Raw genomic sequence first — 25,654 nt, 5'->3', positions numbered from 1 at the left:
TAGTCTTATTCATCTTCCAACAATCATTTGCTGCAGGTGCGGAAGACCCACTTTAACCTGGCGTTCTGCGACTTCTGCCTAAAGTTCCTGTTTCACGGTTTCCGCTGTCAGACCTGCGGCTACAAGTTTCACCAGCACTGCAGCAGTAAGGTGCCCACCGCCTGTGTGGACATAACCAAGCTGCCCAAGTAAGTGCCCCCGGCCCCCATAACCACCTCCAGGATGAAGCTTTCTTAGAGTTCTCACCACTCGCCGTCACATTCGATACCTAGATATGTGAACCGAAACCATCTGTGGCAGTTTATATGGTTGGGAAACACTGACGGGAAGCCGTTCTGGAGGCTGCGGGGAACTATCAGTGCTTCCTGACCGTAAAAACTATACTCACCTGCTGCAGCATTGCTCCTGTCCAGCTTCTTTGTCTTCCAGCTTTACCAACGCACAAATGACGTCACGGGGAGGGGGAGGTGGGTAGCGAGTGGTCTTTATGGCCAGAGGCATAATGCTGCCTCCAGCCAGAAGAGTGATTGACAGTGCTAGGAGTCAATGGCTCCCACTCCTGTCAAACACATTGCTGCATTTAAAGGTGTAGTTCATCCAAAAAAAAAATTCTTTCAAATCAACTGTTGCCAGAGACTTGTAATTTTTTTCTATAAACAAAATTCTTAAGTCCTACAGTACTTATTAGCTGCTGTATGTCCTGCAGTAAGTGGTGTACTCTCTGTCTGACACAGTGCTTTCTGCTGCCACCTCTGTCCGGAGGTCAGGAACAGTCCAGAGCAGCAGTAAATCCCCATAGAAAACCTCTCCTGCTCTGGACAGTTCCTGACACGGACAGAGGTGGCAGCAGAGAGCACTGTGTAAACTGGAAAGAATACATCACTTCCTGCAAGACATACAGCAGCTGATAAGTACTGGCACCGGTTGATTTAAAAGAATATTATTTTATTTTTTTGCTGAATTACCCCTTTAACTGTATGCAATCCTGAGCTCATACAGTTAGAGGAACAGTGCTGGCACCCAGCGGCACCTGCCCGGGTGTTGGCCTTTCTGGCAATAGATGCATCTAAAATTCTATGCAGCTTCTGGGTGCACATCCAAAACTGTCTGACATTCTGGTTCCCCCTATAGCGTTCTATGGGGCATCTGTGCCGGATTTCCAGGCGGTTGTAGGATGTGTTCTGTCATTCCCTGACCTATTTTCCTACTCCAACATGGGTCCAGAAATTTTCCTAATGTATGAAGGGTGGCTGATGGAGTCATTACATTACATCTATTTTATAGCCACACCAGAATCTTGGCTAAAAACCCGTCCTGATCATTGTGCAGGGCTTGTAATAATAGCGAGAGCCTCTAGGGGGAGCTCACAATGTATGCAGTTATTATCAGTCCATCCATATGAGGTGAGCTCCCCATAGAGGTGGCTGCTGGTATATTGTCTGTGCATGGGGGTTCGGAACTTTGTATCAGAAAAACGAAGCACTGATTGCTATAAAGCAGGAATGGGGAACCTTCAACCCTCCGGCTGTTGCAAAACTACAATTCCCATTATGCTAAAGCTGGAGGGCCAGACATGATGGAAATTGCTGGGGGGGGGGGAATGAAGGCTCCCTATCCCTGCTATAAAGTGATTATACAGAACAGGTCAGACATACAGCCGCTCAGGGTTCAGATCTCGTTCTCCACCCGTCTAATGCTTCTCGTTTGCTTGTCGTTCTTTAGATCAGTTATCGGTTATCAGGATTATCCACCGTATCCCGATCCTTCCCCTGGCATTATCCATGAACCCTACACCCCCCAGCCATCCAGGTAACGACACCTCCATGACGTCCTCTTCATGTCTGTGCCATTCTCTGTTGATGTCCCTGGTTCCCACCCCATTCCATCTCTCCCTCCAGCAGCCCCCGGACACAGCCCCCTGGAGCTCCTTCCTTTTCATTCCCCAGCGAGGGGCAACCCCTGCAACGGCATCGCTCCACCTCCACCCCCAACGTTCATATTGACAGCACCACTGGTCCCGTGGATAACAGCATTATTGAGGTACCCTGTCAGGAAGAGAGTGGCTATGCTATTACTATATATGCCTCACATCAGTGTTCCCCAGCCTGACTGCCCCATCATTACAGAACTACAACTCCCATCATGCCTTGACAGCTTAAGGCTAATGGGAGTTTTAGACTATCCACAGGCTAAGGAACATTGACATAGTTAATGATTAATACATAGGTGGAATATAGACTAGGTGATATAGGCTCCACGTTATGCATAGAGGATGCTGGTGCATTATGGGGGTTTGCACCTAATACCATGTAATACCACCATTCTCCTGTAGTGGCCGCTGCAGGTTGTGTGCTTGGTCCCCTCAGTGATGACAAATGACTGAGGGGGTTTCATGGTGATTATGTACATAATGTCGTCTATACTGATGGTCTGTATCAGGGGTGAGGTTACCGTCCTGGGTCCTAGTGTACTAAAATCACCAGCATGCTCCCTCTAAGTTGCAGGATATTAGCGTCTTTCAGGCTTCTCGTCCCTATGACTCCTGGATAGGGGGTTGTGTTTCTCCTTGTGGAGACCACCAGGATGTGCAATGCTTCCTGGGAAAAGGTTATGCCAATCAGATCTCTGGAATAAATAAATCTGGCGCTCTAGGGCAGGGAAGAGAACCCTGGCTCTATAGCTGTTGCAGAACTACAACTTCCATCATGCCTGGACAGCTAAAGCTTTGGCTTTCCAGGCATGATAGGAGTTGTAGTTTTTCAGCAGCTGCAGAGCCAAGGTTCCCTGCCCCTGGTCTAGTGCCGCCTAGTGGACGTAGCCTCCCTGCACTTTCCTGTGACTCCTACCAACAAATGAGAATCCTACCAGCTCTGCTGTGTCGGCTCCTTTAACCCCTTATAGACCAGGCCGGTTTGTAATCGGGCAGAGATTTCTATTTCTTCCATTATTTTTCTAATGTGAATGTGTCTTGAATTTGGCGCTGTAGTGACAAGCTTCCCGCATCCATAGCTCCCATTACATTCAGTCTCGGCTATGGAGACACAGCAGGAAGCTCCTCTCATGTTCTATGTGGCGGGATCTGAAGCCTATACTGGCGCCGAATCCAAACTAGATTTACATGAGAGAAATGACTACAGTCCCTGACATGAACATTGATGGTAGCGGACGGGCCGCCAATCAGCAGAAGCGGATATATAAAGAAAGAAGTATACATCTAATTTATTGAGGTGATATGACATAGTAATGTGTCTTTTTTGGCCCAATGTATAAGCAGAATAAAAAGCCTTGAGTCTCCGGAGTGTCCCTTTAACGTCTTGGTCTGTGTGGACTGTGGCATGTAAGGTGTTACACCCCCAGGATCAGAGTGGTCTCCAGTCCCAGCCATTAGAGCCAGGTATCATGGGCTGTGTAATGGTGGGGGCTCAGCTCCTGCGTCCTTGCTCCCCCTGCTGAGTACTATTCCAGCATCTAATGTTATAGCTGCCATTACGTAATAGTATTCTGCAGGACAGGAAGAGGATAACAGAAGCGCCATATTGGCTTTTATGCCATGGGGTTTCCTAGCCACAGCCGGGGGGGTAGTACACTGTCCTTTGTATCCTGTAAGGGGGACCTGAGTAATAGCCAGGGGGCTACTAGCCAGTCACTGACACCATTAGCCATATACATCCATTTTCAGACATCATTGTCCTCCTCCTCCTCCTCCTGTGATCCATCTATTTCTTGAGCTTCGGAGACGGAGGTGATATCTTATAACCCTATTATGATGCTCATAGGGGAGGTACAAGGAGCAGACCCCTCCCTCATGTATCCTCTGATCATCCTTTCTAACGTCTTTCTTCTCCTTCTTTCCCAGGAGGCATTGAGGAACGCCGCCATCTCTCGTGAGTGATCTACATCCTACTACTACATGTGCTGAACTACTCGTCCCAGCATTTCCATCCAGCGCCTATGAGTAACATTACACCTTGTGTTTTCAGCCAAAGATGGAAACCCCAAAAGCGTCACCCCTGTCGGCAGTAAGTCCCCACCAGCAAAGTCGCCTGTGGAGGCTCCGAGAGACAGAAGGACCTCGTCTTCTGATGATAAGAAGAAAGTGGTGAGTGACAGATGTCTCATAGGAAACCTAGAGTCAGCTGCTTCATATATGGGGGCCACATCCCCACGATCAGTCGGAATGGTATAACCCAGTGGTCTCCAGCTGTTGTAGAACTACAACTCCCAGCATAGCTATGTGATGTGACCGTTGTAGTTTTGTTACAGCTGGGAAACCAAAGTTTGGAGATAGCTGGTAAAACCTATAGAATTACATGTGGCCCCCTAACCTTTAGTTAGCACCTGGTCATAACCTAGGGCATGTAGCGGTGAGGGGGCAGCTAGTGCAGTGTATCAGGACTTCGCCCATCATGACCCTGGTTCCATCCATTCCTACCTAGAAACAACTGGGCTACCGGGACTCCAGCTACTACTGGGAGGTTAACTCCAGCGAGGTGGTGATCCTGAAACGCATCGGCACAGGATCCTTTGGCACAGTGTATAGAGGCAAGTGGCATGGCGATGTAGCCGTCAAGATCCTCAAAGTGACCAATCCCACCGCAGAACAAATCCAGGCCTTCAAGAACGAGATGCAGGTCCTCAGGTGAGGCCCGAGGCAGGAGACTCCTCAGCTACAATGTCCATGTACATGACTAACAACTCCCCTCCCCCCATACAGGAAAACGCGTCACGTCAACATCTTACTCTTCATGGGCTTCATGACGAAACCCAACTTTGCAATAATCACTCAGTGGTGTGAGGGGAGCAGCCTGTACCGCCATTTACACGTCATCGAGACTCGGTTTGATGTTTTCCAGCTGATTGACATCGCACGACAAACCGCGCAGGGGATGGAGTAAGTAATGAGGTTCTGTATGGGGCCACCTGGCTGATAAGTTCAGAATGCCCCCCCCCTTAAAGATTTAGGGTGCGTGTACACAGAAAGATTTATCTGACGGATTATTGAAGCCAAAGCCAGGAATGGATTTGAAAAGAGGAGAAATCCCAGGTTTTCCTTTATGACCTGTTCTGTTTATAGTCTGTTCCTGGCTTTGGCTTCAAAAATCTGTCAGATAAATCTCTGTGTGTAAACGCACCATTAGGCTACCAGATGTGACCTTCTCAATGCATGGAAGAAAGGGGGAGTGATCCTAGGAGCTGCAGCGCCATCTGCTGACTGGTTTTAAGTACTGCAGATTTTAGGAAATTTCAAGCTTAAGGATTCTGCAATTTGTATCCATCTCTATAGTTGCTGCTTTTTCTGTATGTCACTCGCATGGTGGGGTTATTAGTGGGGTTATTAATCGTGCCTGCAGTACACAAGCCCTCGGTGTTATCACCTTCTCCACTGTTGCCCTTTAACCCTTAGACCAGTGATTTTCAACCTTTTTTTTTAGCCGCAGCACACTTTTCATACTTAAACAATCCCGGTGCACACCACCAACCAAAATGGCACAAAATGACACTAAAACAGTACATATTATACATATAGTTAATAATATAGATTCTAAATGTATTTATACTCACTCAGTGTGAAACCTGGGCCTGTTTTCTTCTCCCCCCCCCCCCTGTGCTTCTCTCCACCATACTTCTCCCCCGTGCTTCTCTCCACCATACTTCTCTCCTGTGCTTCTCTCCACCATACTTCTCCCCCGTGCTTCTCTCCACCATACTTCTCCCCCCTACTTCTCTCCACCATACTTCTCCCCCCTACTTCTCTCCTGTGCTTCTCTCCACCATACTTCTCCCCCCTACTTCTCCCCCGTGCTTCTCTCCACCATACTTCTCTCCTGTGCTTCTCTCCACCATACTTCTCCCCCCTACTTCTCTCCACCATACTTCTCCCCCCTACTTCTCTCATGTGCTTCTCTCCACCATACTTCTCCCCCCTACTTCTCTCCTGTGCTTCTCTCCACCATACTTCTCCCCCCTGCTTCTCTCCTGTGCTTCTCTCCACCATACTTCTCCCCCCTGCTTCTCTCCTGTGCTTCTCTCCACCATACTTCTCCCCCCTGCTTCTCTCCAGTGCTTCTCTCCACCATACTTCTCCCCCCTGCTTCTCTCCACCATACTTCTCCCCCCTGCTTTTTTCCTGTGCTTCTCTCCCCCATGCTTCTCTCCTGTGCTTCTCTCCACCATACTTCTCTCCCCCCTGCTTCTCTCCACCATACTTCTCCCCCCTGCTTCTCTCCACCATACTTCTCCCCCCTGCTTCTCTCCAGTACTTCTCTCCACCATACTTCTCCCCCCTGCTTCTCTCCACCATACTTCTCCCCCTGCTTTTTTCCTGTGCTTCTCTCCCCCATGCTTCTCTCCTGTGCTTCTCTCCACCATACTTCTCTCCCCCCTGCTTCTCTCCACCATACTTCTCCCCCCTGCTTCTCTCCACCATACTTCTCCACCATACTTCTCCCCCCTACTTCTCTCCTGTGCTTCTCTCCACCATACTTCTCCCCCCTGCTTCTCTCCAGTACTTCTCTCCACCATACTTCTCCCCCCTGCTTCTCTCCACCATACTTCTCCCCCCTGCTTTTTTCCTGTGCTTCTCTCCCCCATGCTTCTCTCCTGTGCTTCTCTCCACCATACTTCTCTCCCCCCTGCTTCTCTCCACCATACTTCTCCCCCCTGCTTCTCTCCACCATACTTCTCCCCCCTACTTCTCCCCCCTACTTCTCTCCTGTGCTTCTCTCCACCATACTTCTCCCCCCTGCTTCTCTCCTGTGCTTCTCTCCACCATACTTCTCCCCCCTGCTTCTCTCCTGTGCTTCTCTCCACCATACTTCTCCCCCCTGCTTCTCTCCTGTGCTTCTCTCCACCATACTTCTCCCCCCTGCTTCTCTCCTGTGCTTCTCTCCACCATACTTCCCCCCCCTGCTTCTCTCCTGTGCTTCTCTCCACCATACTTCTCCCCCCTGCTTCTCTCCTGTGCTTCTCTCCACCATACTTCTCCCCCCTGCTTCTCTCCTGTGCTTCTCTCCACCATACTTCTCCCCCCTGCTTCTCTCCACCATACTTCTCCCCCCTGCTTTTTTCCTGTGCTTCTCTCCCCCATGCTTCTCTCCACCATACTTCTCTCCCCCCTGCTTCTCTCCACCAAACTTCTCTCCCCCCTGCTTCTCTCCGCTGTTTCTCTCCCCCATCCCCATGTTTCTCTCCACCCTGTTTCTCCCCCATCCCCAGGTTTCTCTCCCCCATTGTTTTCTCCTGTTTCACAGGGGCACCATAGTTTGGGGAACTTTCCCCGCGGCACACCCGACCATGTGTCGCGGCACACTGGTTGAAAATCACTGCCTTAGACGACCCAGGGCGTATAGTTACGCCATGGAAGTCTGTCCCCAGACGACCTAGGGCGTAACTGTACGTCCTGGGTGTTTCTCCGGCTATGAAGCGTGCTCCGGAGCGGAGCGCGCTTCATAGCAGGTGGGGGCCGGCTGCAATCAGCAGCCGGGACCTCACCGGTAATGACACGCTGCAGCAATCGCGCTGCCGCGTGTCATTAACTCCTTAAGTGTAAGTGACAGGGGGAGTCCCCTGTCACTTACCGATCGGGACCCCCGCAGTGTGACTGCGGGGGTCCCGATCGGTAAAACGGACCGCCGGAGGTCTCTCACCTTCCTCCGTGCGGTCCGATCGGCGGTCTGCTGCAGTTAGCCTGCACAGGCAGGCTCAATGAGCAGATCGCCAATAACACTGATCAATGCTATGCCTATGGCATAGCAATGATCAGTGTATAAATCAAAGTACTGTATGTACAAGTCCCCCAAAGGGACTTCAAATGTGTAAAAAAAAAAGTTAAAAACACTAACACACAACCCCAAAACCCCTCCCCCAATAAAAGTTGAAATCACCCCCCTTTTCCCATTATATAAATAAATCATATAAAAATAAATAAACATATACTATACCGTAGCGTGCATAATTGTCCGATCTATTAAAATATAACAAGCGTCATTGCGAACGGTAAACGGCGTACACGAAAAGAGGGGAAAAAGTGCGCGGATTACCGATTTTATGTTACATTATATATAAAAAAATGAATAAAAAGTGATCAAAACGTCCGATCTTCACAAATATGGTATTAATAAAAACTAGAGATCATGGCGGAAAAAATGACACCCCATACAGCCCCGTAGGTGAAAAAATAAAACCGTTATAAGTGTCACAATAGGCCCATTTTATTTATAATTAATTGCCAAAAAAAAGGATTTCATTTAAAAAAAATATATAACATTAGAGAATCTGTGTAACCTGCATATGGTTGTGTTCGTACTGACCTATAGAATAATGGTATCATGTCACTGTTACCATATAGTGCATTACGTAGACACAGGAACCCCCCAAACGTTACCATATTGCATTCTTTTTTACGATTTCACCAATTTATATCTTCATAAATAATATATTTGGGATTCCATCATACATGTTATGGTAAAATGAATGACGCCATTACACAGTACAACTATTCCTGTAACAAATAAGCCCCCACATGGCTTGTAGATAGAAAACTGAGAGTGCTGGAGCTCTTAGAAGGGGAGGAGGGAAAAACGAAAACACTAAGATCAAAATTTGCGTGGTCCACTGGGTCATTTTGGGCCTGGTCCTCAAAGGGTTAAGGAACTGAGTATTTACGCCAATTGTGTGCATTTGTCTATAACATTTCACACTTCTTTTTTTCTTTTTAGCTACCTCCATGCAAAAAATATCATACACAGAGATCTGAAATCCAACAGTATCCTTCTGCCTTGTGTGTTAACATCACGACCGTCACCTACATTGTTCTTAAAGGGGTTTTCCAGGAGCAGAGGGCAGCATTAAGAGTAATATGGCAGTATTCCCATTTTGTGCAGGACCGTCCACCCAGCAGCATTTCCTGCATGTGAAAGAATAAAGTGTAATCTAACATTTACAGACACAGCTATATCAAACAATTGGGGTATTTTTGTACTTTTTTCAATAGATGAATTACATTTTTTATATTTAAAAAGTTTTTTTTAATCTGCCCCTAGTGGACGTGGTGGCATGTACAGCACTGGTGTGTATGGTGACAGCTCTGCTAGTACACACCGCCCCTGCTGAGCACTGCATGTAGTGGAGTAAACAGCCAGAGTTCTCTCCATTACCATTGGGTGTCGGCTATAACACGCAGCCAGCAGGCAACCTCCTAACACCATTAAAGGGGTAATCCCTATGTGTTACCAGGGTCCTCTGAAAGTTGATCACATGGTGTCCTCCTTCTAGATCCAGTGATCGGTGTGAGATTGTGGCAGCCAGCGCCACCACAGGGGAAATAAGGCATTACATGGATCTCATTGATCAGTCTGTGTAATGTGTGGATGTGTTGGGTCGTCCACAGAGAGATGATCCTTGTAGCCGCTCTGGTTAGTAGATGAGGGTCCTGAACAGATGCCCCCTGGAACACAAGAAGACATCATTTAGGCCTCACTAGTTCCACCAGACATTGATGTTTCCTCCTTAACCGGACACTCAGACATCTTCCTCCACGAGGGCCTCACCGTAAAGATTGGTGATTTTGGGTTGGCCACCGTGAAGACGAGGTGGAGCGGATCTCAGCAGGTGGAGCAGCCTAGTGGTTCCATCCTATGGATGGTGAGTTCCCCAATCAGCGGGGTATATCATGTATACATCACACATATATATATATATAATATTTCCCTGTTGTGTTTTCTCTCCAGGCCCCAGAAGTGATCAGGATGCAGGAGAACAGTCCGTACAGCTTCCAGTCCGATGTCTACGCCTATGGGGTGGTGTTGTACGAGCTGATGGCCGGATTATTACCATATGCAAATATCAACAACAGAGACCAGGTGAGGAGCAGATGCTTCTGTCACTTGTAGTTCATCTTCCCGGCCTCCTATGGTTCCATTGTCCTAGTGTTCTCCCCTATGGCTCTCCAGTTGTTGCAAAACTACGACTCCCAGCATTCCCTGACAGATAGGAAGTTGTAGTTTAGTAACAGCTGGAGGAGCTTCTTGTCTTGGACATGAATGGGGGATGGGAATTTAAAGGTACAACACAATTACCAATATAAAGGGTTGAACGCTTGGCGTATAGTGAAAGAGTAAGGCGTCACATAATCACTATATAATGCTATTTCTTTACCACAGATTATCTTCATGGTCGGCCGTGGATACCTCAGTCCTGATCTCAGCAAAGTCTCCAACAACTGCCCCAAAGCCATGAAAAGACTTCTAGCAAATTGCCTGAAATTCAAGAGGGAGGAGAGGCCACTGTTCCCACAGGTGAGAGCGACACCATAACAGCTGTGCTCCTATAGTGCCGGGCAGCTAGAGTGCCCTACATCACATGACCCTATAGGGCCTGGGGGAAAGCTGACATGTCATATCATCAGAATAAACTATATACAGATACTGAACAAGCAGGGAATGCTGGGAGATTCAACCTGTGCAGCGCTGGAGTATAATACAGGATGTAATTCAGGATCAGTAATGTAATGTATGTACACAGTGACCCCACCAGCAGAATAGTGAGTGCAGCTCTGGAGTATAATACAGGATGTAACTCGGGATCAGTACAGGATCAGTAATGTATGTACACAGTGACCCCACCAGCAGAATAGTGAGTGCAGCTCTGGAGTATAAGAGGTGCACAGGAGAGACAACAATACCCATGATGGGACACCGTATGTACATGTAATGTAATGTATGTACACAGTGACCCCACCAGCAGAATAGTGAGTGCAGCTCTGGGGTATAATACAGGATGTAACTCAGGATCAGTAATATAATGTATGTACACTGTGACCCCACCAGCAGAATAGTGAGTGCAGCTCTGGAGTATAAGAGGTGCACAGGAGAGACAACAATACCCATGATGGGACACCGTATGTACATGTAATGTAATGTATGTACACAGTGACCCCACCAGCAGAATAGTGAGTGCAGCTCTGGAGTATAATACAGGATGTAACTCAGGATCAGTAATGTAATGTATGTACACTGTGACCCCACCAGCAGCAGAATAGTGAATGCATGTATGTACACACTGACTCCACTTTAGTTGCAGGTTAATCCTATATGGGACCCTTACTGTGGGGATCATATATACATACCATTTGCACTTCTCTCTTTCAGATCCTCTCTTCTATTGAGCTGCTGCAGCGAGCGCTCCCCAAAATAGAGCGCAGTGCGTCCGAACCTTCGCTTCACCGAGCGGTTAACGCGGAGGACCTCAACCCCTTCCTGATTAACACCCTGCGCCTGGTGCCTCACTGAGCAGCGTCTCTTATCTCCTGGAGGTGGCGGTATCTCTGATTCAGGGGGCTCGGTGTCCTCTCCTTCGTGCGCTCTCTCCTCCCTGGTACATGTCACCCTCTTTACTTCTGCTCCTAACTTGTCATCTGCTTCATCATTGACTCTTCCTGGGCGTCTCCCGGTCATCTTCAATGTTACTGGATGAGCTGACTCCTCCTTTCACGGTGAACGTTGAATGTGTGTGTCACGGAGATAAGTCACCAGCTGCTACAATGTGGAAACCATACTGTAAACATCTCCTTTTAGGATTGGAGTTCCCCTTTATGGTATATGCTAAGATGCATCGTGAATGAATTGCAATGGACTGTTGAGGTATCGGATCGTCGGAGAAGCTGTAAGCTTGGTTATTTGTTCGCCATTATGGGACGATATATATAGGAACGCTTCCTAGAATAGCGGCATCCAGGCCTTCAGCAACCAATGAAATCACTGGTTTATTGACTACGCAAATCGTCTTCTAGGAATCAGAGTATATAATGCCCCTCCCCCGTTGCCTATGTGGTTTAGCCGATTACTGCCTCCTGCCGCAGAAGCAATGTTGCGTTAAATATATAAAGACTTTCGGGAGCCGTGAATCTACGAGGGGGGAGATATTTATTTCTACAGGTGCCTGATTTCTTCTCTCCCAGAATCCTCTGCAGTTTTTTTTTATTTTTTTCCGTTAATTGGGAAGAATGGTTTGTAAAAAATCAAATTAAGGTAAAGATTTTTTATTTTTTTTTTCTAGCCTCAATCTTGCTTTGTCATGTGCCTGATGGTGGTGAGGAGGGGGTTAAATTGAGCCTGGTCATGCTTGAGAAGAACCTATAAATTAAACTGTACGGTGGGGGAATGAACAGAAATCTGAAATGCATTTAATATAAGGATGTGTAATATATATAGTTTTAAATAAAATAAGTTTGGTGTAAAAAAAAAATATATATTTTATGGTTAGTTTCCTAAATTCAGTTTTATAGAGGGAGACCCCATACATAACAGTGACCAAGCTGTGGGCAATGAGAAAAATGGTTAAACCACGGCCGGACAGTGATGTGTAGACACTGGTGTCACATCATCTCGAGCGGCCGGTCTTGTGGGGTCCTCGGTATCTAGTGATCAATAGGAAGGACAACCAGTGACCAGGTGATGAGCTGCTGTAAAACAAACTGCTGAAAAACCTTCTGCTGATTATGATAGAAAGGAGTCAGGTCACACAGGACATTGCAGCTTGCTGTGTATGGGGCCCCGCAGACCGGTCAGAGCCCATATGACCTCCTTTCCTCCCCCCGATAGTGTCTACTACGGGTATCTGACCTGGAGCATGGAGCAATGTAGGGAGGCGCCTGGTCTGATGGATCATGTTCTCCAACATGTGGACGACCGGGTGCATCACTTACCTGGGGGAGAGATGGAACCAGGATGGTAAGAAGACATGATGGCGGGGGCAGTGTGATGGGCAATGTTCTGCTGGAGAACTTGTGTCTTGGCGTCATGTGGATGTTACTGAGATACCGACCACCTACCTAACCATTGTATTAGCATTCATAGCAGCAGGCCCTCCGAATGGCAGTGGTCAGCCGGATTATGCCCTGGGGGTCGCACTGCAGACATTGTGCAGGAATGAGGAACATTACAAAGAGATTAAAAAGGTGATTGGTCCTATGGATTCCGCACTTCAACCCCATGAATTGTCTGTAGGGTCCACATCTCACACAGTATCTGCTGATACCACAGGAAACATCACAGGGATATGGGGGCCGCACCTCACACCTTACAGGATGCTGATACCACAGGGGACATCACAGGGATATGGGGTCCTCACACCTTACAGGATGCTGATACCACAGGAGACATCACAGGGATATGGGGGCCGCACCTCACACCTTACAGGATGCTGATACCACAGGAGACATCACAGGGATATGGGGTCCTCACACCTTACACCTTACAGGATGCTGATACCACAGGAGACATCACAGGGATATGGGGTCCTCACCTTACAGGATGCTGATACCACAGGAGACATCACAGGGATATGGGGTCCTCACACCTTACAGGATGCTGATACCACAGGGGACATCACAGGGATATGGGGTCCTCACCTCACACCTTACAGGATACTGATACCACAGGAGACATCACAGGGATATGGGGTCCGCACCTTACACCTTACAGGATGCTGATACCACAGGAGACATCACAGGGATATGGGGTCCGCACCTCACACCTTACAGGATGCTGATACCACAGGAGACATCACAGGGATATGGGGTCCTCACACCTTACAGGATGCTGATACCACAGGAGACATCACAGGGATATGGGGTCCGCACCTCACACCTTACAGGATGCTGATACCACAGGAGACATCACAGGGATATGGGGTCCTCACACCTTACAGGATGCTGATACCACAGGGGACATCACAGGGATATGGGGTCCTCACCTCACACCTTACAGGATACTGATACCACAGGAGACATCACAGGGATATGGGGTCCGCACCTCACACCTTACAGGATGCTGATACCACAGGAGACATCACAGGGATATGGGGTCCTCACACCTTACAGGATGCTGATACCACAGGGGACATCACAGGGATATGGGGTCGGCACCTCACACCTTACAGGATGCTGATACCACAGGAGACATCACAGGGATATGGGGTCCTCACACCTTACAGGATGCTGATACCACCGGAGACATCACAGGGATATGGGGTCCGCACCTCACACCTTACAGGATGCTGATACCACAGGAGACATCACAGGGATATGGGGTCCTCACACCTTACAGGATGCTGATACCACAGGAGACATCACAGGGATATAGGGGCCGCACCTCACACCTTACAGGATGCTGATACCACAGGAGACATCACAGGGATATGGGGTCCGCATCTCACACTTTACAGGATACTGATACCACAGGAGACATCACAGGGATATGGGGATCGCACCTCACACCTTACAGGATGCTGATACCACAGGAGACATCACAGGGATATGGGGTCCGCACTTCACACCTTACAGGATACTGATACCACAGGAGACATCACAGGGATATGGGGTCCGCACCTCACACCTTACAGGATGCTGATACCACAGGAGACATCACAGGGATATGGGGTCCGCACCTCACACCTTACAGGATGCTGATACCACAGGAGACATCACAGGGATATGGGGTCCTCACCTTACAGGATGCTGATACCACAGGAGACATCACAGGGATATGGGGTCCTCACCTCACACCTTACAGGATGCTGATACCACAGGGGACATCACAGGGATATGGGGTCCTCACCTCACACCTTACAGGATACTGATACCACAGGAGACATCACAGGGATATGGGGTCCTCACACCTTACAGGATGCTGATACCACAGGAGACATCACAGGGATATGGGGTCCGCACCTCACACCTTACAGGATGCTGATACCACAGGAGGGGGGGGGGGGTGTAGAGGGATGAGAACACAATATTATTATTATTATCAATGTTAGTCGTTATGTGACTCACTAGATTTGTTCACGTTTACTTCCCCTTGTGGGCAGTCAGTCCTCGCAGCTGACTAGTGCAATATGACAGCTCCTGGTGTGGTAAGTTTTTGTTGTGTTGAAACCAGTGTGACACTCACCTTAACCCTCTGACTGCCAAGGACATCTGTAATGCTGTGACTAGAGTTCCAGAGATTTGGTTTTTGTGTTATTTTTAAGGTCAGACCCTTATGGTGTAACCTGGATGGCCGTGTCTCACTGGAGCCTGCAGTCATTGGCTGCTAATAAAGGATTTCACCACTAGAGGAAGCAGTGAGCAGCATCCATTACTTCGAATCACCCTGAACTAGAATATATGTGTACGGCTGGGCACAGGGCCCCAGGGCACGAACCAAAGTCTAAATTATATATTCAGATTGATAGTGTGAGACGACAGCAGCACAGAGTATTACAGGAAAGATGATGTTAGCTAGAACAGGGCTGGATTAGTCAGAGGAAGCATCATGATGTTATGAGGAGAATAGAGACAGCCAGGATGTCATAGTGTCCCATAACAGCACAGAGTATTTCAGCACTGGAGTGTAGTGATCGTGGCAGCATCATGGGAATCAGAGCTTCCAGGCTCCCAGTGGGAGGAGCAATGTTCTTCTGGAGCACAGAGTATTTCAGGAGTGTATTGTGCTGTTCTTGCAGAGGAGCGTTGACCTCTACAGTCATGTGATAATGTTACTATAAGGTCACAGACGTATCCACAGCAGAGCAGAGTATTTCAGGACCCCAGTGCGCACCTCCACAGATCTGACACCAGACAAGCAGCTTTTGTTGCTTAGAGAGAATAGTTTAATTTGGACAATAAATCACATTTTCTTGCCCCCTTCGAGGGGCTTCACATCTGCACACAAACGCTGACACACGTTACACACACATGTCATGGCGCCCGCTCTGTGCGGGCCGTAGAATAAGTTCTTTAATATAGTCATAATATAATATATTACTCTGAATACTTAGAACAATCATATCACGATAGTAACCGCACGGCAAGCGTTAGAGCACACACATTACAACAGTGTTACCGTCACACGAAAAGTAGACCTGAAATGGGGGGGGACACAGCGGGGGGTAGGGGGAGGGGTACAGCCATGAAAAAGGGGAGGGGGGAGACAAAATCAGGAAGCAAAGCCATGATGGGGGGGATGTCAACAGAATATCTGGGGGGGTCACAGGCAGGAACACCGCACACACCACGTGTCAAAAGAACTGAGCATCGGACGGAACCGGGAGGGATAGATACCGAGAGGGGCTGGGAGGAGAGAGCAGAAAAGAAGAAGACACACAACATGGACGGCCACAGGCTCCGACAGGGGGTCCTCATGGAGGTGCGTCTGTATACATGTATGTACACCGAGGACCGTGTGAGCGGTCGCCCTCATATCATGCATTCTCTAGGAAGATCGGTGGCAGGAGCGCTGGGCTCTGCTGTTCCGTGCGATATCTGGAGCCGCCTCTTCCTCCCGTGATCTTTTGATTGGTCTCCTCTCCATATCTACCTCTTCTTCGGCATTACTTATTATTATTTTTTTATGTGTTTTTTTTTTGTTTCAAGGAGTTTAAGCCGTGCACACAGGTGAAGGGAGCGGGTAATACATAGAGCCGCGATGCTGGGGAGATGGGAGCAATGGATCCCTTCAGTCTGAGAAGAGACTGGCGAAGGATTTCCTCAGGTTGCGGATCGTTTCGGCTTTCACCTCGTCATGACTAAGACTGGAACGTGGAGCTGGTGAGTCTGCAAGGGTGAAGGAGTTGGTGAGGGACTGGGACTTACTGGAGAACGATGTGAGGTGATGGCCGATGATGGAAAAAGATGGCGAAGGTGGGGGGGGATGGTGGAGCGGGGGGTGGTTTACGATCAGGTCAGGAATGTTAGAGGGGGACACAAGAGACGGGGGAGGGGATATGTTATACATGTTGGTTGTATCGGGAGGAGGTAGAAGAAGGAGGAAAGAAAAATAATGATCAGTTAAAGTCATGCAATATTAGTCATTCATACTAAACTATCCACCACCTTCTATACTGGGCGCTGCGAGAGGGCAGGCATACCCGCAAACCCCCCGAAACCCACAACAAGCATGACTAAGGGTCCCGAGTCACATCGCTGGCACCATAACCCAACAGGGTTCGAGATATTGGTACTGTACATAGAACCAAAGAAAAGGAGACGGTGACCCAGTCTGCGCCAAAGCTGTGCCTACCTCACCTAAGCGGCATGCAAGAAAGGGATGCAATAGGTAGTATAGGAAGCTGAAACCTGTGTGGCCCACCCAGAACCTCGAGGGCTCTTACTTCAGCTGCGGCTGGGGTGGGGGCAGCTCTTGGCCCGGCTTCTGAGCCAATTGAGGCTTTTGGGGCCCACCAGGACGTGAACCCTGGCTAGGTGCTTGCGGGTTAGGCCTGGGCTGCTGGGTCATGGGTCGTTGTTGCGGCGGCGGCTGTTGTGGTTGGGGTGGCTGCTGGAGCGGCTGTTGTTGGGGTCCCCCTGGAGCTGACTGCCGTTGCTGCGGTGGTGGCTGCTGTCCTGGTTGGCGGATGCCATGTTGTTGTTGATGGACGGGAGGTGGAGGCTTCTGCTGGGGTCCTGCAGGGCCCGGCTGCCTTGGAGGTCCGGGTTGCCGGGGTTGAGGGGGCTGGACGCCCATTGGCTTAGGACCTGCTGGCATGGGGGGAGCCTGCTGCTGACGCTGGGGTGACTGTGGGCTTGGCTGCCTTTGGGGGGATTGTGATTGGCGGGGTGATGGCTGTTGTTGGGACCTCATCTGCTGGGGTGACGGCTGCTGCTGCGGCGGCTGCTGCTGCTGCTGAGGGGGGATCATCTGTCGCTGCTGTGCCCCAGGGCTGGGGAGGTTTGGTGGGTGCTGTGATGGCTGAGGACCTAAACCTTGAAGCTGTTGACCTTGAGGTGGAGGCCTCTGCTGGGAGGGAGGTCCCTGTCGCTGAGGACCCTGTGCCGCTGGAGGACCCCCTAAAGCAGATAATATGAAAACATTAGAACTGCTCAGCATATGGGGAAGAATTACTGTGTATAACGTGACCGGCCCTCTGGCTGCAATGTGAGTGCGGCATAATGCTCTATCCATTACATGGGGTAAAGATGACTGGGGCCGCTCAGATGATTTTTTGTGCATTTGTAATTTTTATCGGTATCAATTTGGGGTAGATTGGACTTTTTTCCTTTTATTTATATATTATGTGACCAAAAATCAGCTATTCTGACGTTTGCTATTATATTTAATTTATACCAATGACTGTTCATGATCAATAAAGTTATATTTGGAAATAATGTGGAAATAATGTGGAAAATTTCTTACATGGAAATACCAAGTTTTTTATTTAAAAAAGGGTAACTTTCTAAAACCTAAAAAAAAATTCTATATATATATATATATATATATATATATATATATATATATATATATATCTGTTAGTCCCCCTATGGGCATTTCTATACAGTCATTAGATGCACTGATCAGTGTGATCGGTGTCGTTACAACCTGCCTGAGGCAGACATTACTAGCGGATGTACCATGGCAGGCGCAGAGGCCTGGTACCAATTGCCCGCAGAGTGGTGGCAGCTGTCAGTTCTCTCTCAAACGGTTATGATCGCTATTGATCGCAGCCTATAGAGGGTTATCCGGCTAGGACCAGACTATAATTTGCTCCCTGTAGTTGAAAGCAGGTTTTGGCCACCACGTAAAGCATAATCACAGATGTTGTGTAATATGGAGTCTGTCTTTGTTTCTTGCAGCTATAGGGAGCAGCAGGAAACTGCAGACAGGTTCCCTATAGCTATACGGTATATAGAGGGAAGTTACCTTGTGGAGAAGGTCTCTGCTGCTGGACGGGCGTGCCAGACCGGGAGTGAACAGGTTGAGCCTGCAAAAAAAAAAAAAAAACAACTAATGAATGGATGGAGTTTGACTGCTGACTGTTTCCAAGGCCATCAGCAGGTCGCTACATGAATAGAGAGACGGCTATGACTCTCTATGGTTCCCTGCCCCTCAGACAGTAAAGCCCCTATTACACAGGGCGACTGTGAGGAGCAAATGAGCCGGGGGGGAATGGGGGGGCGGTTGGGGAGCTGGAGAGGTGCGGGGGGCTGCCCGGGTGATCACTAGATTGTCCGGGCAGCCCATAGCATATAGCAGTCTGTTGCCGCCGCTCCTATTCCACGGAGCGACTGCTGCTATATGAGTCACAAACGACTGCAACAATCAGCCGACATCGTTCATGTCAGCTGATCGTTGTGTTCTATTACACTGGACGATTGTTGGCCAAGTACGGACGATAATCTTTCTGTGTAATAGGGCCTTAAGTTTGGCTTCACTGAATGGACAGGCAGAAATCTCTCCATAAAACGCAATGCCCCTGTACCAGATTACCAGTAACAGAGATCTCTGTAGGGGGCGCTCTAGCGCTCCAATCATGCTGGAGGTCAGTGGTGGTCCTGGATCACAGACATCACCCGGAAGCTCAGGAGATCACTTCTGTTTTGCCTTTTCCCTTGCTCCTCAGAAACCAAGTCCAACCTGCTATTTGGTTCTAGCCCGTTGCTAAGAAGGAACTGCTGATCTGGTAAGACCGACCCTGGTCTCCAGGAGGCGCTGACCCGTCCGTCTTACCTGGGGCTGCTGTGCGTGCATGGAGCGGCTTGGGGATGAGCTGCACTGAAGCGATTGCGCCATCTTACTAACAACCAGGTCCGCGATCAGATGCCGATCCTCTTCTTGCTGATCTCCAATCAAAGGCATAGAGGAGCCGACGACCTGACGGAGAGAAGAGGAAACCGAGGTCACAGACTTAAGATGGCCTCAAGATGGCGCTACATCAGAACCAGCAAATATTAAGTGTCTCTGCTATCTATAACATTACCCATCAGGCATCACACTCACCTCTATGATATGGTCCTTGCCATCTTTCCCGTGCAGGGCTTCCACAGCACAGATGTCCAGACCCCCAAATATTTCTGAGCAAGCGTCCACCCACAGCTTGTACCTGCAAGACACATGACCTTAGGTGAACTTTAACCCCTTCCCAGCCAGGTCTCAGTGAGGCAACACAAATCCTGTATCTACGGGGAGGTGAATGTAAGAGAGTATATGTGTGATGCTCTACGCCTCCACCGTCCTACATCTGCCAGTAGGGGGCAGGGTAAACACATTTCCACACTGGATTTCCACATTTTCGGAAAGATTAGTTTATTTTCTGTATCCAGGTGTCTAGTCCAATGGGGAAAAGATCCAGCAGTGCCCGACTATGGATCCTCTGTGGGGTTATGGGTATTGTTCGCTGTGGATATGCCCATTCTCTGTATCCTCTGTGGGGTTAGGGGCATGGTTATCTGTGGATATGCCCATTCTCTGTATTCTCTGTGGGGTTAGGGGTATTGTTAGCTGTGGATATGCCCATTCTCTGTATTCTCTGTGGGGTTAGGGGCATGGTTAGCTGTGGATATGCCCATTCTCTGTATTCTCTGTGGGGTTAGCGGCATGGTTATTTGTGGATATGCCCATTCTCTGTACCCTCTGTGGGGTTAGGGGCATGGTTATCTGTGGATATGCCCATTCTCTGTATTCTCTGTGGGGTTAGGGGCATGGTTAGCTGTGGATATGCCCATTCTCTGTATTCTCTGTGGGGTTAGCGGCATGGTTATCTGTGGATATGCCCATTCTCTGTACCCTCTGTGGGGTTAGGGGCATGGTTAGCTGTGGATATGCCCATTCTCTGTATCCTCTGTGGGATTAGGGGCATGGTTATCTGTGGATATGCCCACTCCCTGTATCCTCTGTGGGGTTAGGGGTATTGTTATCTGTGGAGATGCCCATTCTCTGTACCCTCTGTGGGGTTAGGGGCATGGTTAGCTGTGGATATGCCCATTCTCTGTATCCTCTGTGGGATTAGGGGCATGGTTAGCTGTGGATATGCCCATTCTCTGTACCCTCTGTGGGGTTAGGGGCATGGTTAGCTGTGGATATGCCCATTCTCTGTATCCTCTGTGGGATTAGGGGCATGGTTAGCTGTGGATATGCCCATTCTCTGTACCCTCTGTGGGGTTAGGGGCATGGTTAGCTGTGGATATGCCCATTCTCTGTACCCTCTGTGGGGTTAGGGGCATGGTTAGCTGTGGATATGCCCATTCTCTGTACCCTCTGTGGGGTTAGGGGCATGGTTAGCTGTGGAGATGCCCATTCTCTGTATCCTCTGTGGGGTTAGGGGCATGGTTAGCTGTGGAGATGCCCATTCTCTGTATCCTCTGTGGGGTTAGGGGCATGGTTAGCTGTGGAGATGCCCATTCTCTGTATCCTCTGTGGGGTTAGGGGTATTGTCTTGCTTCACCTGCTCTGACCCATGGATGGTTTGCCTCCTTGCCCCTTACCTGCCCTTAGTTCGGAGCCAAAGCCCTGACTAATCTGAGACAAAGCTGGACACGCAGCCTAACAGCCTTGTTGTTAGGCAATGTATCCCTAGCAACCGGACTGTCAGACATGACTCAGGTCTGCACAGCTGGATCCTTCCTGTGCTGAGAAGCGGCTATGAGGGTGATCCCATATGTACCTGTCTGACACAGCAATCTGCTCCAGCATGGCCGAACCTGTGTTGGTTTTCCAGTTCCCAGAAATGGATGTTCTCCTGAAATATACAGAATAAAACACAAAGATCAGTCAGAATCTGCACCCAGACAGCTGGCACGTATAGAGGAGTATGTGTACTGATGGCGCTCACACTTACTTACTGCTGCGCTGCTGTATACACACACATAGATCACAGCCTTCCATGTTTACACCTTAGCTGCAGTACCACTCTTCACCACTGCCTGTGCCACCAACATTTTATAGACTCTGATGCAACAGCGCCCCCAGCTGTATGTTTGCCCTCTGCTGAGTGGTGAACAGGTGGGATGGGAGGGGTCACTGGAGAAGCCATAGTGGTGAATCATGGTATGTGTGTGGACACTGGCTGACATTATTGTGAAACACTGTATATTGCATCATTTTACACTTGCTGTCGCCCCGCCACCTAGTGGCCATTACTGGCATGACAGGGTTCTAAACCAACTTCCCTCCAGAAAAAGACTTTAAACTTCATAACCTTCCATTATTCATGGCCCGGTCTTATGTCACGGCTTATAAAAGCATCATCTGGCCCCAGGCTGTCTGCCATGTTCTGTTGTAATAGATGACTCAGGGCTGAATAGAAGGGACGGAGCCTGAGAAACCTGACGGCCCCTTATTGCAAGTGCAGAGATTCCTGTCTGGATTTATAATCTGTCCGATAATCCAGAAACCATGAGGATCCGGCACCTGCCGGGCCCAGTTAGAGCCGTATTACTGGAATGGACCCAGAGACATCGGCCCTGTCCTGAATAATGGAGTCACGGCGGGGGTCACTGGGCGGCCCCTCTGCTGTGTTAGCGGACCCCTATAGCCCTCGGGACTCCTCTAGGTTAATCCTCTCCTGTCTCTGTGTCCCGTTACCCCATGACATCCATTTAATCCTTATCTTCCTCAGGGTATAGCGCAGGAGACTGCGTCACATCACACCGGGGGGGGGCGGGGGGAGCCTATTACACGGCTCGATAAACATGCAAGGGATATATATATATATATATATATATATATATAGTTAGTGATGTCCGGGCAGTCCTTGCCTTAACTGTAAAGTAATAAACTTCATCTATAGCTGCCCACGATCGCCCATGTTCTCCTAGCTTCTCCCCGCAGCCGCCACTGGAACTTCTGAGCCAGTCTTTGCAGTGACAGGTGGCTCAGCCAATCACATGCTGCAGTGCTGTTCCATCCTGGCCGGTGATTGGCTGAGAGGACGGACACTTCCAGGTGTGGGGAACGTGGACAGGTAAGTATACACTTTATTTTCTTTACACGGTCATCAGCCGTCAGTCAGGCATCACTATTACACGTACCGATGTGCGTGTCTTTACTACCCGGAGCCGATTTGGCAGATTATCGCTCTGTGTAAAAGGCCCCTAAGTATCATGGGAAAGTCTCACAAGGACAGAGGTTAGGGAGATGTGTCTAGCAGCACCAGGAGGGGTCCCTATGTTACTCCTGTAATCGGCCCCCTCACCTGACATGGAAGATTACTATCCCTTTAAGAACAATTCCACCCACTTGAGATACAACAGGAACAGATCATTCCTTCTGGCCCTGGAACAACACGGGCAGACGGCATCCTCCCACACCGCTCATACTGTGCCGGAGACAATAGAGTCATGTGGGGGGGGGGACGCAACGCCCAAACCATCTAGTATCAGGAACAAGGGTTCTCGTCACTTTCCTGTATCCTCACAATCTGCAGAGCCCGACCCTGGTGTTGTATCAGTCCTCTATGGCAGACTGGACCCACGTCACCAACTGTATTCCTGCACTACAGGCTTAGAGGGCATCTCCAGTGATGTGGTCCCCTGCGGAGGACTGGATTCATGTCACGGGCTGTATTCCTGGACAACACGCTTAGAGGGCATCTCCAGTGATGTGGTCACCCGAGGTGGACTGGATCCATGTCACAGACTGTATTCCTGCACAATAGGCTTAGAGGGCATCTCCAGTGATGTGGTCCTCAGCGGTGGACTGGATCCATGTCACAGACTGTATTCCTGCACAATAGGCTTAGAGGGCATCTCCAGTGATGTGGTCCTCAGCGGTGGACTGGATCCATGTCACAGACTGTATTCATACCTCGGCATGAGTTGCGTCTCTGCATGCATGTGGGACCACATCACTGGAGTTTTCCTTTAAGGAGCCAGACCTTTCCACAAGACAAAAACACAAAATTTGTAGGTGTACTAGAACTCATGTTCTTGCCAGTGACCGGGCTACTGTACACTTGTTCTAGACTACAAGTTCTTTATCATGATGGATCCTACTGGACACTTGTCCAAGATCATAAGACATCTCATCACTTCTTCTCTGTACGGCTCTAGGACTTGACTTTTTGTTTCTGACTGGCCTACCGCATACCAGTTCCAGATTGTAAATGATCTTATCCCATCTGCCATATGCTTCTTCTAGGACTCAATACTTGTTCTAGGAGCCTGTCTCTATCCACCACTGGCCTACAGGATACTTGTTCCAGGCCAAGTTGTAGATAATTTGGGCTAAACCGCTTACATCTTTTAGAGCAAAGTTCATGTCCATGGAAGGTCCTACTGTATACTTGTTCTAGACTACACTTTCCTGTCCATGACCGATTCTACTGTATACTTGTTCTAGACTACACTTTCCTGTCCATGACCGATTCTACTGTATACTTGTTCTAGACTACACTTTACTGTCCATGACTGATTCTACTGTATACTTGTTCTAGACTACACTTTTCTGTCCATGACTGATTCTACTGTATACTTGTTCTAGACTACACTTTCCTGTCCATGACTAATTCTACTGTATACTTGTTCTAGACTACACTTTCCTGTCCATGACCGATTCTACTGTATACTTGTTCTAGACTACACTTTCCTGTCCATGACCGATTCTACTGTATACTTGTTCTAGACTACACTTTCCTGTCCATGACCGATTCTACTGTATACTTGTTCTAGACTACACTTTCCTGTCCATGACCGATTCTACTGTATACTTGTTCTAGACTACACTTTCCTGTCCATGACTGATTCTACTGTATACTTGTTCTAGACTACACTTTACTGTCCATGACTGATTCTACTGTATACTTGTTCTAGACTACACTTTCCAGTCCATGACTGATTCTACTGTATACTTGTTCTAGACTACACTTTACTGTCCATGACTGATTCTACTGTATACTTGTTCTAGACTACACTTTCCTGTCCATGACCGATTCTACTGTATACTTGTTCTAGACTACACTTTACTGTCCATGACCGATTCTACTGTATACTTGTTCTAGACTACACTTTCCTGTCCATGACCGATTCTACTGTATACTTGTTCTAGACTACACTTTCCTGTCCATGACCGATTCTACTGTATACTTGTTCTAGACTACACTTTCCTGTCCATGACCGATTCTACTGTATACTTGTTCTAGACTACACTTTCCTGTCCATGACCAATTCTACTGTATACTTGTTCTAGACTACACTTTCCTGTCCATGACCAATTCTACTGTATACTTTTTCCAAATCATCAGTTGTCTAAACATTAATTAATTAAACACTATGCATTTCTATGGCACTTGCAGAACCCAAGTTCTAGAGCTTGGCAGGTTCTTCTGTTCTATGGTTTTATTCCGATATTCAGATACCTCCCCAGATCCTGTCTATACCTCCTGCTCCTGTTCTATAATGGTTTCAGGCTACACATTATATGGTCTTACGGCTCCTTTTCTGTAGTTCTTCTAGGACACAACTTGTGTTCTCGTTCTTCCAGGACACTACATTGTGGTGTCTATCCAGGAACGCACCCCAGTACTCATTCTTCCTAAGTTCTAGGACACTCCAGTGGTGGCCATGAAGGAGCCGGACCCCAGTACTTGATGGTACTAAGCTCCAGGACACTAGAACGTTCATGGAGGAGCCGGACCCCAGAACTTGTTCTTCCTTAGTTCCAGGATAAACTAGCGGCCATGAAGGAGCCGGACCCCAGTACTTGATGTTACTAAGCTCCAGGACAATAGAACGTTCATAGAGGAGCCGGACCCCAGTACTTGATGTTACTAAGCTCCAGAACACTAGAACGTTCATGGAGGAGCCGGACCCCAGTACTCGTTCTTCCTTAGTTCCAGGACACACTAGCGGCCATGAAGGAGACCGACCCCAGTATTGGTTCTTCCTAAGTTCCAGGACACTAGA

General features: G+C 48.6%; 2 protein-coding genes across 5 annotated transcripts in view; one reads left to right on the top strand and one right to left on the bottom strand.

The window, feature by feature from the left end:
• ARAF (A-Raf proto-oncogene, serine/threonine kinase) overlaps positions 1-12,236 on the top strand; it is a 19,880-nt gene extending 7,644 nt beyond the window's left edge. The window contains exons 6-17 of one of the 2 annotated variants that reach the window (XM_069942677.1): positions 37-188; positions 1,723-1,809; positions 1,902-2,040; positions 3,857-3,884; positions 3,981-4,099; positions 4,437-4,639; positions 4,715-4,891; positions 8,718-8,764; positions 9,524-9,642; positions 9,729-9,860; positions 10,161-10,295; positions 11,148-12,236. In XM_069942677.1, coding sequence (XP_069798778.1) covers positions 37-188; positions 1,723-1,809; positions 1,902-2,040; positions 3,857-3,884; positions 3,981-4,099; positions 4,437-4,639; positions 4,715-4,891; positions 8,718-8,764; positions 9,524-9,642; positions 9,729-9,860; positions 10,161-10,295; positions 11,148-11,288 — 1,479 coding nt within the window. In that variant the 3' untranslated portion in view covers positions 11,289-12,236. Of the gene's footprint in view, positions 1-36; positions 189-1,722; positions 1,810-1,898; positions 2,041-3,856; positions 3,885-3,980; positions 4,100-4,436; positions 4,640-4,714; positions 4,892-8,717; positions 8,765-9,523; positions 9,643-9,728; positions 9,861-10,160; positions 10,296-11,147 lie in introns of both variants that reach the window. The other variant, XM_069942675.1, reaches the window with a different exon arrangement.
• Positions 12,237-15,628: 3,392 nt separating this feature from the next.
• The window catches only part of SYN1 (synapsin I), a 73,629-nt gene continuing 63,603 nt past the window's right edge, over positions 15,629-25,654 (bottom strand). For 2 of the 3 annotated variants that reach the window (XM_069943528.1, XM_069943531.1), the window contains exons 8-13: positions 21,418-21,492; positions 19,755-19,857; positions 19,485-19,628; positions 18,678-18,738; positions 17,152-17,827; positions 15,629-16,632 (exon numbers count right to left, since the gene is read on the bottom strand). In XM_069943528.1, coding sequence (XP_069799629.1) covers positions 16,497-16,632; positions 17,152-17,827; positions 18,678-18,738; positions 19,485-19,628; positions 19,755-19,857; positions 21,418-21,492 — 1,195 coding nt within the window. In that variant the 3' untranslated portion in view covers positions 15,629-16,496. The remainder of the gene's footprint in view (positions 16,633-17,151; positions 17,828-18,677; positions 18,739-19,484; positions 19,629-19,754; positions 19,858-21,417; positions 21,493-25,654) is intronic. The other variant, XM_069943530.1, reaches the window with a different exon arrangement.

Source organism: Dendropsophus ebraccatus, chromosome 10 (genome assembly GCF_027789765.1).
Source record: "Dendropsophus ebraccatus isolate aDenEbr1 chromosome 10, aDenEbr1.pat, whole genome shotgun sequence".
NCBI lineage: Eukaryota > Metazoa > Chordata > Amphibia > Anura > Hylidae > Dendropsophus > Dendropsophus ebraccatus.
Note: the sequence above shows the minus strand (reverse complement) of the source record. Positions and strands in the feature narration are given on the sequence as shown.